We start from the raw sequence: 15,772 nt of genomic DNA, 5'->3' as shown, positions 1-15,772 counted from the left end.
CTCTCTAAGCTAACTCAATTTGCCCACGTGGCCTGTTTTCATTTAAACTTCTATCCCTGTACCTGCTCAAATATCTTTTAAATGTTGTTACTGTAATTGCCTCCACTAGTTCCTCTGGCAGCTTGTTCCATCTATACACCAGCCTAGGTGGGTAGAAGCAATCCCTTGGGTCTTTTTAATGTATTCTCTTCACCTTAAAGCTACGCCTTCTGGTTGTTGTTTTAACAACTCTGGTTTAACACAGCACTGTGAAGCATGGCGACAACTTGCTGGCAGAAAAAAAAAATTACTTTATTAATCACACTTTTTCCTGAAAATTATCAACACAATCAATAGCCTGTAATTTCCCTTTTGGAGTTGAGCTTCTGAACTGCCTGCACAACCTGGCATTTTTGCGGTGGGTACTGAATTATTGAAGGTGCAGGATGGTTGCGTCGTGGCGTGTGTGAGCTGAACTGAGGTAGTGGGGCCTGGGCCTGAGAGCAGAGAACAAGTGGAAGTTTAACCGACTTAAGCATTAGGCTGAATTGTATAAGTCAGGTATGGGCTGATTCAAGGACACAGGTCCCAGGCCTGAGAATGTATTGAAGTAGTAGGGCCCGGATCCGAGAGAGAGGATCGACCTGCTGTTTGGCAGATTCTAGCACCAGGCCGGATTGAAAAGGTTATGGTGTCAGGGCTACGTTCATCTTATTGCTTTGTGAGGTTTATGCGCCTCTGCACTGAACTAAGGCTGTGGCCTGCAACTATGGCCTATGACTGGCTTCATGGTGGACTCACTTTTGCTTGCGCGATTCATTTTTCTCTGCACATTGGGTGTTTAAAAGGTCTTAATTTTTAAAAAATGGTTCTATTGGATTTCCTTGTGTTGTGGCTGCCTGTAAGGAGATGAATCTCAAGGTTGTATCCAGTATACATACTTTAATAAATGTACTTTGAGTTTGTTGATTACTTTTCCTTGGGTAGAAAGTCTCTGTGTATTCACCCTCTCTATGGCCCTCATGAATTTATACACATCAAGGTCAGCTCCCTGTCTCCTATATACCAGGAACAAAGGCCTAGTCTGCCTAATCTCTCTTTTTAACTCATACCCACATGTTCTACCAACAATCTCAATCTTCTTCGCACTCTTTTCAGCTTAGGTAACTAACCATTGAACAAAATAATCTTGCTGCAGCTTCACCAATATCCTTCAAACTGCAACATAACGTCCCAACTCCTGTATTCAATGCTGTAAATGATGAATGTCACTGTGCCAAACACTTTCTTCGCCATCCATTGGCTGATGTCATTTTTAGGACATGTCCAAGATGTAGACAATGTAGGAAAAGATTTAGTAGAAAGGTGTTAGAATGAAGAGTTTCACTGGAGAAATTAGAACAGTTTCCCTAAAATCAAGGAAGACTTAGAGGAGATTTAATAGTGGTCTGCAAGATCCTGACAGGTTTTGATCAAGTGGATAGTGTAAAGTTGTTCTTGCTACATGTGCTGCAAGGATCAAAGGACAAAGATTCAAAGTAATGGACAAAATTTAGTGGAAGGCGGTGCAAGGAAAATTCCCTTTAATAAAAAACTCACTGCCAGCAAGAATGGTGGAAAAAGAATCAGAAACAGGTTTTTCAAGGGAATTATATACCACAGAGAAAAAAAATAATTTAAAGAGCTAGGGAATAAGATTAACCAGGTTGATTTACAAGGTGGTAGTGGGGATTCAATGACCTCCTGTAAAAATTCTATTGCATTCAATTATAAAATATAAACTTTTTTTGCTGCAGAATTATATTCCCAACATTAACATTTTCTCTTCTCCCCTCTTGCAACAGGCAAGAGATTCAAAATCCAAACAGCACACATCATCAGGTTCAAGGTCAGTTACTACACCACTGTTATAAGACTATTGAATGGTTCTCTTGTACCATAAAATGACTTCTTCCTTCGTAATCTACCTCGTTATGATCTTGCACCTTATTGTCTACCTGCACTTTCTTCGTAAATGTTGCACTTTATTTTGCACTCTTATTGTTTTACTTCGTACTACCTCAATGATTAGATCTGTATGCAAGACACGTTTTTCACTGTACGTTGCATATGACAATAATAAACAAATTCCAATAGTATCAAATAGTAACAGAGTTCTCAACACACAACGCGGACTCTGATTACACAACTCCAATAACTCAATCATTATATACATATAAGTAAGCACTAGATATGACAAACCATGAATTTAATATCCTTTGTTACTTCTCACAAGTTGAAAACTTGCTATTAAAAGACACAGAAGGGACTTCAATTCTAATCAGAGAGCTTCTTTTGAAGTTGCGGACAGGGAACTGAAAAAAAAATCATCACTGTTCAACTAGAATAAGAACACAATTGCTGAACGATTCGGGATGTTGGCTGAGAGTGACCAGCAACTTCGGATCGCAAGGAGCTGCCGAGTTGATACTGACCGGCGGTTGATTTAAAACAACACACATAAAAGTTGTCGGTGAACGCAGCAGGCCAGCCAGCGTCCCTAGGAAGAGGTAGAGGACCTCTTCCTAGAGATGCTGCCTGGCCTGCTGCGTTCACCAGCAACTTTTATGTGTGTTGCTTGAAATTCCAACATCTGCAGATTTCCCCGTGTTTGGTTTGATTTAAAACATGGTTCTCGCCCGGGGCACTACTGCAGGCCACCCTGCTCGTTGCCCACTGCAAGGCCACACGTCTGATGACGCCGTTCCTATCCCAAACAACTACTTCGGTATAAAGTTACCCCTACCTGCAGAGATCCCCGCACTCCATATCTACGGCTTCTGCGTCCACCGCTAGTCCCCGCTGGGCACTGCCATGTTGACAGGGAACTCCGCACCACGTGACGTATTCGGCCAATCAGTTCCCAGGGGTCGGTGACGACCCGCACGTGATTAGCATCACCCAGTCCGCGAGCGGCGGCGGTCACGTGCTCGCTCCCGGAGCGGAAAGCGAAGCGAGGGGATGGTCTCCGGCGTCTGAGCAGGCAGGGTGTGAAGTAAGTGAGGTTAACGCAGCATTGAGCAGGCGGGGAGCGGAGCTGTCAGTGGGAATGATAACTGTGGAGGTAGTTCATAAAATGGAAAAACAGCTGATCACTCGTTCGTTGTATAATGGCCAGTTGAGGACTTGGATTATTATGGAATTCCATTAAATATCAAATTTTGGAGAATAACACGTATTAAAACTCATTGCACGGAAGAGATTCCTGCTGAGTTCCTCCAGCATTTAGTGTGCAGTTTAAAATCATTGTATCCCTGATGTGGAATGTATATACTGTAAAGGACTGTGCAGTACCATTGGAGCCCTGGCCTTCCTCTACTCGAATTCTGAGCTCTAACTATACATTGCGTGGATTGCGTGATTTCGTCCCTCTGACTCATTAAAAAATTCTACAATTTCCTGAGCCTTTATGTCTATCTTGGGTGTTTAAAAGAAACTATTATCGCTCTGTGTTGGTCCTGTACTGATAATCAGAATAATTTCTGTTAACTCTTTGAAAATTCTGTTTAGTCTTAATCGTTCCATTTACTGTATCTAGTTTGTGTATTTGTCAAAAAGAAACTACTTTTGTCATCCATTTCATATTTTTTCCTTGCATGTTTTTGAAACTGCACTAGACTGATCACAGTCTAGATTTTGCGTTTGGCCCTGTAGAACTTCAGGTTTGTGCTGTACAAAGATTACACTTTTTAAATTTTCTTAACTTTGCCCAACTCTGCTCCATTTCTTTTCCAAGGGTCTTGAATGGAAAAGTTTACAAAAAGTAGTAGATACAGCCCAGTCCGTCATGGGTAAAGCACTCCCCACCACTGAGTACATCTTCATGGAATACTGTTGCAGGAAAGCAGTACCTGTCATCAAGGGTCTCCATCATTCAGGCTATGCACTTTTCTTGCTGCTGCCATCAGGAAGGAGGTACTGAAGCTTTAAGTCCCACTCCATCAGGTTCAGGAACGGTTATTACCCCTCAACCATTGGGCTCTTGAACCAGAGGGGATAATTTCAATCACCCCCAACACTTCTCTAGCCCTGTATCTCTTTCACCAGTCAACTTCCCAGCTCTTTGCTTCACCCTCCCTCCTCCCAGTTTCACCTATCACTTTGTGTATCTCTCTCCCTCCCCCCACCTTTTAAATCAACTCATCTTTTTTTCCTCCAGTCCTGCCGAAGGGTCTCGGCCCAAAATGTTGACTGCATTTTTCCCCCATAGATGCTGCCTGGCCTGCTGAGTTTTTCCAGCATTTTGTGTGTGTTGCTTTGATTTCCAGCGTCTGCAGATTTTCTCATCTTTGTAAAAAACAATCTAGGGTGCCTTCGACTTTTGCTCAGTACTAAATACAAATAAGAGTAAGTGAAGGATGTTATTAGGATCCTCTGAAAGACTGAATAGTTGGGAAAGAAGTAATTGAATTCAAAAGTTGCTCAGAAGTCACTGATGGCCCTTCCTATCCTTTATGTAGTTGAAATTGAACTCGTATAAATAGTTATCATAAATAATGATAATTTTAACTCTTTCAATTTAGACTGCAATGAATCCTGAAAATCCACGCTGCATTTTGGGAAGGATCAGGTTTCTCATTGAATGTATTGATTGCTTCAAGAACAGCAAGCCTTTGCCAGAGGCTCTGTGTTATGTACCCAGAGAGGTCCTGTACAAGTTTTGGAAGGACTTGACCTTCTCTAGTGCAGCACTTGGCCGATCACAGTACGTTGTTTCAGTTTGGCAATTAGCCTCCCAGTCTCAACGCAAGAAACTCTTTGATATTGAGTTAAAGAGAGGAACTTGTATCAAAGCCACAGGTGAGGAATACTGCAATAGCCATGGTCTCTGGGTGAAGTTGAATCAGGTGAGTTTTCTTCCAGTTTGCTATTTTTTATATTGGTTGGTTTATAATTTGTTAATTGTTTAATATGATTCTATGAATATGTTGGAGCTATTTTTTTCTTATTGTGCATTTCTTCAGAGTTTACATTTCAATTGTGAGATTTTGTTGATTTGTGTTTAAAAACAGTACACAGGATTGAGCAACAAAACATTTGATAAAGAATAGTTCTGTTGTGTGCTTCAGTGCCACAGACTTGATAGGCTTTTAGTAAAGCATAATGTTGGTGCTGTATTTCCACCTCTCTTACCCTACAAACCACTTCAATGCTTAACTACACACTACGTAACCAATAAAAATAATCATTGTTTCCATTTTAATATGATGCTCTGTTCTACAGTAAACCATTCAGAATAAGTATGCTAACCTGTGTGTTTGTGGAATTCAGTAAGAAGCAATATGATCAAGTACTGAAGTCAGAACTGCAGCTGCAACACACTTTAAATGTGTTTTAGAGTTGCTTATCTTCATCATCATTCTTTATGAACCAAATAGCTTATCCTAACAGCCCAAAATGCCAGTTCATGTTTGGTTAGGAAGGCATGACTTGAGACCTTTACTTGCAACGATTCTTCCAATTATGCTGAGGCCTTTGATGAATGTATCATCAAGGACCCCCACATTCCAGGCTATTCTTTCTTCTCGCTGCTGCCATCAGGAGGGAGGTATAGGAAGCTTACATCCCTTAACATCAGATTCAGAAACTGTTATTACCCTTCAACCACTGGGCTCCTGAACCAGCACAGATAACTTTACTCACCTCAAATATGAACTAATTCCACCCTTGCTCAAGAGATTTCCATTTTCCATAGTTGGTGGTTTTATTATCCACCAGTGCAATGTAGTACACAAGTTGCCAGTGTAAAAAGACAGCAGTTCTCAGCATTCTAACAAAAGGCAAATTCAAATATTGATTAAAATTCCTTTGGCTTCTAACTACTTCTATTTCCAGCTGTTTAGATGCATCTAGGCATATTACTCCACAGAATGTATAATTAATTATAGAACTTCAAGGAACTCAAATTCTCAAATATAACCTAGTCTCGCGTATAAACTGAATAATAAACTCTTCAATCAGATGTTGATTCTCTTGATGGCCAAAGATTTAATAGAAAACCAAAATAAATTTAAGCCAGATAGCCTCTTGGACAATATGCTGCTTTCAATTTTGTATTGATTACAGCTCAGCAAAATATGCTGAACTATCTCTGGACTACCAGAGTCACATAATCAAGTAGGATGTTTTCCTATTATCTTTAAATAATGGTTTAACCCACAATGCCCCAACATAAGTCTTGTTAATTTCACCATATCTCTATGACTTAAAAGGTAACAGTCTGAAACTTTTTTTAACTAGTGGGTGACTAGAAAAATAATGCCTGCCCCTTAATTCATTTTTCCAATCCTCCTGCCACTTCTTCTCTATACCTTGTTTAATCCTACTTCTCAATTCTGCTCTGCCTAGGGGAACTCTAATTTCTACTTACCTGCTCTGTAAGGAAGACTTTGCAATGCTATCCACAATTTCATTTCCCTCCACCCCAGCGTGCCCAGATAGCCACAAAAATCTTAACTGCACAACCCATCTTCACTTCTAAATACTGTCTGTCTGTACCTTGTTTTACGGCGGTTGGCATCCAGCTTAATGGTGCATTACCACCACCCTCTGCTCCAGAATGTGCACTAGACATACATTCTAAATTCCTTCACCCAAACGCGCGCGTACACACACACACACACACCACCTACACTTCACCCTCCCATCTTTGACCATCCTAGTATCCTATTCCTGTTTATTCGTCATATTCTATAAAAAAACCCCTGTACCCCTTAAAAACGCTAAAAATACCCAGATGTGCTCTCTCACCCATGCCCAGCAACCCTTTTAATGTGAATTCCTGCATCCCCAACTCCCTTAATTTATTTCTCATCATCTCTCTCTGTATCCCATACTTCCTGCAACACAAAACTACATGTTCTATTGACTCCTCTTCCTGACATTCCGCACACAATCCTGTCTGGTGTTTCCCTGTCATTTTCAATGTTTTGTTTAATGCACAATGGCCCAGCCTTAACCTAGTCCACACAATTTCCTCTCTTCTGTTTCCATTACCTACCCTAGTAACTGCAACACTCTTTTGTATTTGATATAAATGCCTCCCTTTCCCCTCCCTGTCCCATCTTTCTTGCCACATTCGGTTGACTTTTTCCCAGATTACACACTTAACCTCTGCTTTACTGATACTAATGTGCATTTCCACATTTTCTTTCTTTAACACCCTCTTTGCCAACTCATCCACCCTCTCATTCCCCTTCACCCCTACATGTGCTGGAACCCATAGAAATTTTACCTGACCTCCCTGATTTGCAATTCTTGTAACTAACTGAAGGACTTCATAAAGTACATCTTGCCGACTGTTTGAGTGAAAAGACCTTAAACTTGCTAGAACTGAGGATGAATCTGAACATATCAATGCTTTGGCTTGTCTGGCTTTCTGCACCCATTGCAACGCAACCAACACTACCAGCATCTCCACTGTAAACACCCCTAACTTATTAGATGTTCTTCTGCTGATTCCAATTTCTTTTGCTGGTATTACCACCCCAAACCCTGTCACTCCTGTTTCAGGTTCCTTCGCACCATCCGTATAAATGTGAGTATAATCACTATACTTTTCCATCACATGACAGTTAAATGCATTTACCAAATCTGTTTTATATCTTTCTTTCCTTTTTACCTCTAACAAATGCCAGTCTATGTCAGGCCATACAAGCTTCCTTAGAGCTACAACCGGATAAACTACTGAAGGACTTATCCTCAGATCAAATACTCCACATTCTTTCGCGATATCATTCCCTACCTGACTAAAGGTATCCCTCTGAAACCTCCCATTTTCCCAGCACTCCTGCAACACTCCTTCAGTAGGGTGAGAATCATTGTGCCCCTGCAAGTTAGCCCAGTAGTTTGCCATCAGTTGCATCCTTCTTAGTTCCAAAGGCATTATTCCCATTTCTACCTGTAGGGCTGACACTGGTGACGTTTTAAAAGCCCCACTGCACACTCTCAAGGCCTGAGCCTGAATCGCATCCAGTTTCCTTATAAGAGACCTAGCTGCTGATCCATATACTATATTTCCATAATCCAATACAGATCTTACTAAAGCCACATACATTCTCTTCAAAGCTGAACAACTTGCTCCCCATTCCCTACCAGTCAAACATCTCATCACATTTATTACTTTTTTACATTTCTCCTCAACTTTCCTGATATGGTCTGCCCATGTTAATCGTGAATGAAATATAACTCCCAGAAATTTAAATGATGCAACCCTTTCTAATTCAACCCCGTACATCCTTAACTTCTTCCCTACCTCAACCCTTTTCCTGGTAAAAAATACAGATTGAGTTTTGTCTACTGAAAACCTACATCCCCAATCATAACCCCACTCCACCACTTCATCAATTGCTTCTTGTAGTTTCCTGATTATATGGTCCATGTTCCTGCCTCTTTTCCACAAGGCCCCATCATCCGCAAACAGTGACCTACCTATATCCACTGGTAGCTTTGTGAAGACATCATTGATCATAATGATGAAAAGTAACAGTACCTTGAGGTGTGCCATTTTCCACTATGTACTGTTTTGATAATTCTGATCCAATCCGAACTTGAATTTTTCTACCAAACAAAAAATCTTTAATCCAATTAAAAACTCTCCCACCAACCCCCATCTTGTGCAGTTTAATTAATAATCCTTCCTTCCACATCATATCATAGGCTTTTTCAATGTCAAAGAACACAGCCACTACTGACTCTCTATTTGCCTGGGCCTTCCTTATTTCAGTCTCTAACATTACCACTGAGTCCATGGAATTCTTTCCCTCTCTAAAACCACTCTGATAACTTGCCAGCATTCCCCTTTTCTCAAGCTCATATGATAACCTTTCTGTTATCATCCTTTCCATTATCTTACATATACTTGATGTTAATGCAATTGGTCTGTAGCTAGTGGGTTTTGACAGATCCTTGCCAGGCTTCCTTATTGGAATTACTACTGCTTCTTTCCATGCACTTGGTAATCTTCCCTCCTCCCACACTCTGTTATAAAAATGCAGCAACTTCAAGAGCGCTCCTTCTCCTAGATTTTTTAGCATCACAGAGCATATCAGATCTTTCCCTGGGGAGGTTGGTCTCGATCTCTTTATTGCTCTCACCATTTCTGCTAATGTAAATGGATGATCAATTATATAATCTGTTCCTTCCCTCCTGCTTAACACACCTGTGTGTTGGCTCATTATTCTTTCCCTTCTTCTTCTCCCTTCTTCTCCCTTCTTCAGACAAATTTTCTGAACTGTGTATCAGTACAAATGACTTGGCCATGACCTCAGCCTTATCCCTACTGGAGACTGCAGTTTCCTCCTCAGATATCATTACTGGATATTCCCATTCCCTTCTATCTCCTCCCATCCTCTTAATCATTCCCCATATCTCTCCCACAGGTGTTGTTCTTCCTACCTTGTTGCAAAAACTCCTCCAACTTGCCCTTTTAGCTTGACCTATAGCTCTCACCACTGCCTGTGCTTTCTTATATTGAACCAATGCTGCATATTATGGGTTCTTTTAACTAGCCTGAATGCTCTATTTCTGTTTTTTACAGCCTGACAACATTCCTCTGTCCACCATGGTACCAGTTTTCTATTCATCCTATTTTTACTCCTAGGTATAGATCCTTCTGCTGCCATGATAATTGCTGAAGTCACCTGACTGTTTAATTCATCTACATTTCCAGAAATATCAATCTTTGTCAACCCTTCTTCACTACTTCTAAATACTGTCTGTCTGTCTGTCTGTCTGTATCTTGTTTTACGGCAGTTGGCATCCAGCTTAATGGTGCATTACCGCCACCCTCTACTCCAGAATGTGCACTAGACATACATTCTAAAACTTCTAAATACTAACTGGTGTACAAAGATATAAAGTGCCCGACTTGATGATGAAAGCTAATTGCTTAACCATGTGACAATGAGCAATCAACAACAGCTGTTAACCTACAAGGAAGCAGTGAGATCCAGTAATTAGAAATAAAATAACAATCCAAATCGGGAAAGACATAACAAATGGACTCACTTTCAAGGACTCTACAACTCTTGTTCTCAATATTATTTATTTACCTATTTATTTTTATTTGCACATTATCTTCTTTTGCTCGTTGGTTGTCTCAGTCTTTGTAGCATTTTTTCATTGATTCTATTGTATTTCTTTGTTTTCTGGTGAATGCGGGAAAAAATCTCAAGGTAGTACAGTACATATATGTAGTTTGATAATTTTGAACTTAGAGTGTCAAAGTTACAAAAAAAGTTTATCATAGCTATTCACATCTCCCAGTCTCAAATAATCCATAATTATACTTTCAAAGAGTAATCTGTTCATGAATATTAATCAATTGTCTCAATGATACTACAGGAGCAAATACAGGAATATAACAGCAGCTGTCAGAGTAAAGAAGGCTGGATTCTTCTGTGTAAGCAGCCCGAAGGTGGTGAAAGACTTGTGCCAGTAGAAACACCTGAACGGCTTCAGAAACAGCAGCAGCTTTTTGGCTATGACTACAGGCCGTGTACAAGGTCAACTGAAATATTATTTAACATTAATTGCAAACATAATGGTTTATACATGATGGGGAATGTATCAATGACTTGCATTCAACTATCCCAAGCTACCTCGATAAAATCAAATAGAAATGAATTCTGGAACAACAACTCTTATGTTCAGAGAGGGGAAAGAATTAGTCTTCACAAACTTAAAAAAGAGAGGAAGCTACATGAGCAACAATATTCAAAGGGTAATTCCAGTATGTGGGACTTGGTAGATGAGCTATGACTGGAAGTCTTCAGTCCAAGGGGAGGGAATTCCTAAAAGGGAATGCAGTTGAGATTTCTTTTGGTGTGGTGGATAAGTGAGGGAAGTCCATGAATTAATTTAAAGGCAAGGACTGTTATAGGTCTAGGAGCACAGGATTTGGGAAGGGGATATGAGCAGCAAAGATATTAGCTGAATTTTTCAGTTAAACATTGGAATAATTGGAAAACAGTGTTAACGTTTTTGATCAAGTAACATTTTTCAGGCTTGGAAGTGACTGAGGCTTAAATGAAGGATATGATAACACATCTGTTGTATAGAGGCAATGGAGATGGAAATAACTAGTAGCTGTGGTGGAGAGGATGTGACAGTGGAACTGTTGGTTACATAATTAGCCAAATAATCACATTCAGAATCCAGAGCTTTCTATCTTGTATGAGGAAACTATCAATGGAGCCCACCTCACTCTCTCAGATTGTGGATAGATAAATCCGTTTCTGTTTTATTTGCTGTTTTTTGTTTTGAAACAAGATTATCCTCCTCAGTATACTCAACCATTAATCTCCTTGCCAGCTACAAATTTACTAATCACACCTCCTACGTTCACATCCTAATTGTTAATGTATTGAACAGTAAGGGTCCCACCACTGATTACAGGCTTCCAATCACAAAAGCCAACCCCTTACTGTCACACCCAAAATGCTGGAGGAACGCAGCAGCCCAGGCAGCATCTATGGAAAAGAGTAAACATTCAACGTTTCGGGTTAAGACCCTTCATCAGGACGAGGTTATAAAGAAAGCATACACTATACTTGCTTTTATCAGGTCCTGATGAAGGGTCTTGGCCCGAAACATCAACTGATTACTTTTTTTTATAGATGCTGTCTGGGTGGCTGAGTTCCTCCAGCATTTTGTGTGTTGCTGGGATTTCTAACATCTGCAGATTTTTGTGTCTGTTCCTTACTATCATCCTTTGTTGCCTGCCATCAAGTTAATTTCAGATCTAATTTTTCACGTCTCTCTGAATTACATATTTTCTTAACTTTTGTACCCATCTCTCATGTGGGACCTTGTTAAAGGCCTTGCTGAACTCCATGTAGACTCCATCAGCTGTGCTGTGCTCTTTTGACAATTCATTTAAAAAGCCATGTAGGCAGGGTATTCCCATAGCAAAGCTGTGCTAATTATTCCTGATCAATCCCTGCCTCTCCAGGAGTAGATTAGTTCTGTCCATCTAATTGTTTTCCATTAATTTCACTACTACCCAACAGCCTTTAATTACCTGGTTTCCCCAGTGCCTTTTTTTTCACTAAACGTACCGTATTTTCTATTCTTTGGTCATTTTGCACTTCTGTAGTTAGTAAAGTAAGAAGATAGTAAATAGGCCTTTGGGAGCTTTGATATGCAGAGTGATGAAGGTCCATAGCAGCCTGAAACTGAAGATAAAAACACAAGGTTATGAAGAAGGCATACAGTATACTTGCCTTGATCAACTAGGGCATAGAGTTTAAAGGTTGGCAAGTCACATTGCAGCTTTGATTAGGACACATTAAGAGTACTGTGTGCATTTCTGTTCCCTGCATTACAGGAGCAATGTGGATGCTTTGGAGAGGGTGCAGAAAACGTTTGCCAGGATGTTGGATGGATTTGAGAACATTAGCTACAAGGAGAGCTTGGATAGATTTAGATTATTTTCTCTGGAGCATTGGAGGCAGAGGAATGACCTGATAGAAGTATATTAAATTATGAGATAGAGCCTTTTAATCATGATAGAAATGTCAAAGACTAGAGGGCATTCCTTTAATATAAGAGGAAGAAAGTTTAAAGGAGATCCTAAGCAAGCTTTTTTACACGGAGAGCAGTTTTTCCCTCGAATGTGCTGCCAGTAGATGGAGTGGAAGTAGATACGATATTGACATTTAAGATACATTTGAAAAGGTGCATGAACAGACAGGGATTGAAGGATATAGATCGTGTGTGGGCGGATGGAATTAATTTAAAATGGCATCATGGTCAGCACAGACATAAGCTGGAGGTCCTGTTGCTGTGCTGTACTACATTCAATGTATCCTGTGTTCTGAATTCCACAGTCTCCCTCTTTGAGTAGTCCAACTGCATTGTACTTTTGACATGAGTCCTTTAAGACCTCACTGATGCATTCGTCACTTTGATCCCTTTTGTGCCCTGCTCTTTCTCTGTTAATCTACTTAACCTAATATACTTCTAAAATACTTGGCATTTTCCTCTATCTTGCATACTGATTCCATTTCATGTTACCTCACCCAACTAATTTTTTTTAAGTACCTCCACCTACATACTCTGTAGTCTTGTTGGCCTTTGTGTTAAGTTTATAGCAGTGTATACATAAGTGATACCACCTTTGATATCATTGATCAGCCTGGGTAACACAGTTCCTATCTCTTGTTTGTTGAGATAATGTAAGTAGTCCTTGCCTCCCAAACTCAATGAAGTCCTTTCTGGGGATATGCCAGTTTTTTCAATAAACTCTAGATGTTTTTGTCTGAGATGGTCTCATACAGACCCCAGCTTCCGTAGAGAGCCACTGACACGTGTGGTGCTTTGGGTTAATTTTCATTCCCAGTGAGGACTATATTTTGCTTAAGGCTTCACTGTTTGACCATCCTTTTGGCCATTTTCTTTCCCAGCCCTTTGGTATGATCCACAAACTCCATTTTGAGGGCATATTAATACAGTTTCTTCTATAGCTCTGCTCAACTGAAAGCCTTTGTATTTTTTTAAGTTCTTAAAAACTAATAACTATTTGTAAAATGATTACTTCTGGAGTGTTAAACGTGCCTTCCATATAAATCAAAATCCACAAACTATTTCTTGATGACCTGTGATAGTTTTATACAATCATTCCAATGTAGATATTTTTGTTCTCTGGTTTAGATGGGAGCAGGTGGTTGATGCACAATATTCTTTACACCTGGGGGCAAAGCCGAAGGTGGCTGCGAGGGATGATGCGGCAGTGCAGAAACTAAGGTGGGATTGTGTCCAGTGTGTTTGCTTGTCTCCTGCTAAGCTGTAATTAAATATTTTGTAGTGTAGTGTGTTAAAATGCAGATTTAAGCCATGACACACCTGTTAAATTTCACCATCTAATCAGAAATATCAGAATGTTTCCCATTATTATTTATTGTTTTGAGAATATTCGGGCTCCTTGTGGAACAGTCACATTAGTGCCACCTTTCCTTTTTTTCCCTGGGACTTTGAAACTCATTCTTCATCGTTAGCCCTTTGACTTTGATTCTTTTGCTGATTGCCTACACTAATGGGCCATGTAGGAGTCATTTAATCCACCAACACATCTTTAGGACGTGGGTGGATACATGCGTATGCAGGTTCTAGCTGTGCAATTCCATGGAAAATAAGATGGTGCTATTTGTGAAAAAAAGAGTCCATGACTTTTCCACAATGAAAATTAAATCCCTTCCAGTGCAGTTGAGGGTTCATTAACTGTGGGTGCATATGGTGCTGCTTGCAATCTAATGACATGCCATGCTGTTTCCACAGAGCTGCTTTGATTGCTTTCATTAGGCCTGCTCAGATTTCAGACGTATTACCCTGAGTCAGACCAGATGAATAAACACAAAATTATCCTTGTTGGTGACAGCGTTGCCAGGTGCATTGTATCCAGATTGTTCATGCTATAAAAGAAGTTTTAAGTTCTTTGAATGAAGTTCATCCAACAAAATTCTTCTCTAGCTTCTTTACTTTTATTACTTAACTTTCCTTCATTTTACTGGTAATGCTGCACTGTTTCAAAACAAAAGGATGAGCTGGCTTCCAAGTTTGTTAGCCTCCCCGGATTCTAAAAATGCAGGATAAGATGTTAATATCCCTTGTGCCAAAGGGTTGTGAGCACTTGCTCGAGACTGCCTGATGTTGGGAGTGGCACTCGGTTGACACGCAGGGCTTTTCAAGTGGGCAGCCTCCTCCCTCGATGTTTCATTGATCAGCTCACTAAATATCTGAAGGGCTCGACAATCACTTCTGGCGTTCCAGCGTGCTATGTCTTGGAGCCCAGGAGTGGTCTTTTCACCTGAACCAAAGCCGGTGACTGCTTCTTTCTGCTGCCTCCGGTGTGGCTCTGATGGTTGCCGTAGAGTCTGACCATGGATTCCCTAGCTCTTTCAGCAACTTGATGGTGACGTGGCAATAAATCCGCTACAACACACTTCCACAGGACAAGCTTTGGTTTTCCAGCCCCATCGTTGAACTTTAGCTGCTAGGTTTGCATAGCATAGCCTCTTATGCTAATATGCTTCAGCCATTGAATCCTCCCACGGGACTTTAGTTCCACGATGCAGAAGATTTGTAATGAATTGAAACAGAAAACCAAGTCTGGCCTAAGGCTGGCGGTAGCAATTTCTGATGGAAAGGCGAGTTGTTCATTGACATCCACCAGCATTTTTCAATCATGGGCCATGTTCATCTGTCCTCCTTCTGGCTTAGGAGGGAGATTAGTTGGTGTTTTCATTCCATCTTGGATAAATGCATTAGTCGTTCTCGGGGGCAAGGAGTTGGTTGCTACCCTCTTGGTCTCTTCAAGACCTGATTCTGACACCATATGTATCTGCAGTGTGAGAGGCTGGTTTTGCAGCTTGTTTGGAACTGCTTGAGGGTGGCCGGAATCGGGCACAAGGCACAAGTTGGGTTCTCACCGAACCACTCGTGGAGGTTTATTTTGTGAGTGAAGCACCTCATGTATAGCTCTGAGAAAGCCAAGTCTGTTTACTTCCGTCTTCCATATGTCCTTCCAGCTGATATTCCTCACTCGTTGCTTTCCCACTGCGCCCATTGCCCCGCTTAGCCAGGGAGACAGCCTTTAAACTTCTGTCATACTCTTCTTGCACACAGTTCCTTGACAACCATCTTCCTTTGCTCTGGAATTATGACCCTGTGCTGTGGGTCCACTTGCTGCCAGACCGAAGCCGCCTTTGCCCTGTTGGACTTGCCCCACGATGTCTCTATGCCTAAAGGCTGCTGT

At 40.8% G+C, this 15,772-nt stretch overlaps 2 protein-coding genes across 3 annotated transcripts in view; one reads left to right on the top strand and one right to left on the bottom strand.

The window, feature by feature from the left end:
• The window catches only part of urod (uroporphyrinogen decarboxylase), a 59,353-nt gene extending 56,483 nt beyond the window's left edge, over positions 1-2,870 (bottom strand). For both annotated transcript variants that reach the window (XR_011887983.1, XM_072273635.1), the window contains exon 1: positions 2,765-2,870. Coding sequence is in view for 1 of the 2 variants with exons in the window: in XM_072273635.1 (XP_072129736.1) it covers positions 2,765-2,787 (23 nt within the window). In the remaining variant the exon portion in view is untranslated. The remainder of the gene's footprint in view (positions 1-2,764) is intronic.
• Positions 2,871-2,948: 78 nt separating this feature from the next.
• The window catches only part of hectd3 (HECT domain containing 3), a 45,682-nt gene continuing 32,858 nt past the window's right edge, over positions 2,949-15,772 (top strand). The window contains exons 1-4 of the mRNA XM_072273633.1: positions 2,949-3,013; positions 4,542-4,865; positions 10,363-10,523; positions 13,672-13,764. Coding sequence (XP_072129734.1) covers positions 4,548-4,865; positions 10,363-10,523; positions 13,672-13,764 — 572 coding nt within the window. The 5' untranslated portion in view covers positions 2,949-3,013; positions 4,542-4,547. The remainder of the gene's footprint in view (positions 3,014-4,541; positions 4,866-10,362; positions 10,524-13,671; positions 13,765-15,772) is intronic.

Source organism: Mobula birostris, chromosome 12 (genome assembly GCF_030028105.1).
Source record: "Mobula birostris isolate sMobBir1 chromosome 12, sMobBir1.hap1, whole genome shotgun sequence".
NCBI classification, from domain to species: domain Eukaryota; kingdom Metazoa; phylum Chordata; class Chondrichthyes; order Myliobatiformes; family Myliobatidae; genus Mobula; species Mobula birostris.
Note: the sequence above shows the minus strand (reverse complement) of the source record. Positions and strands in the feature narration are given on the sequence as shown.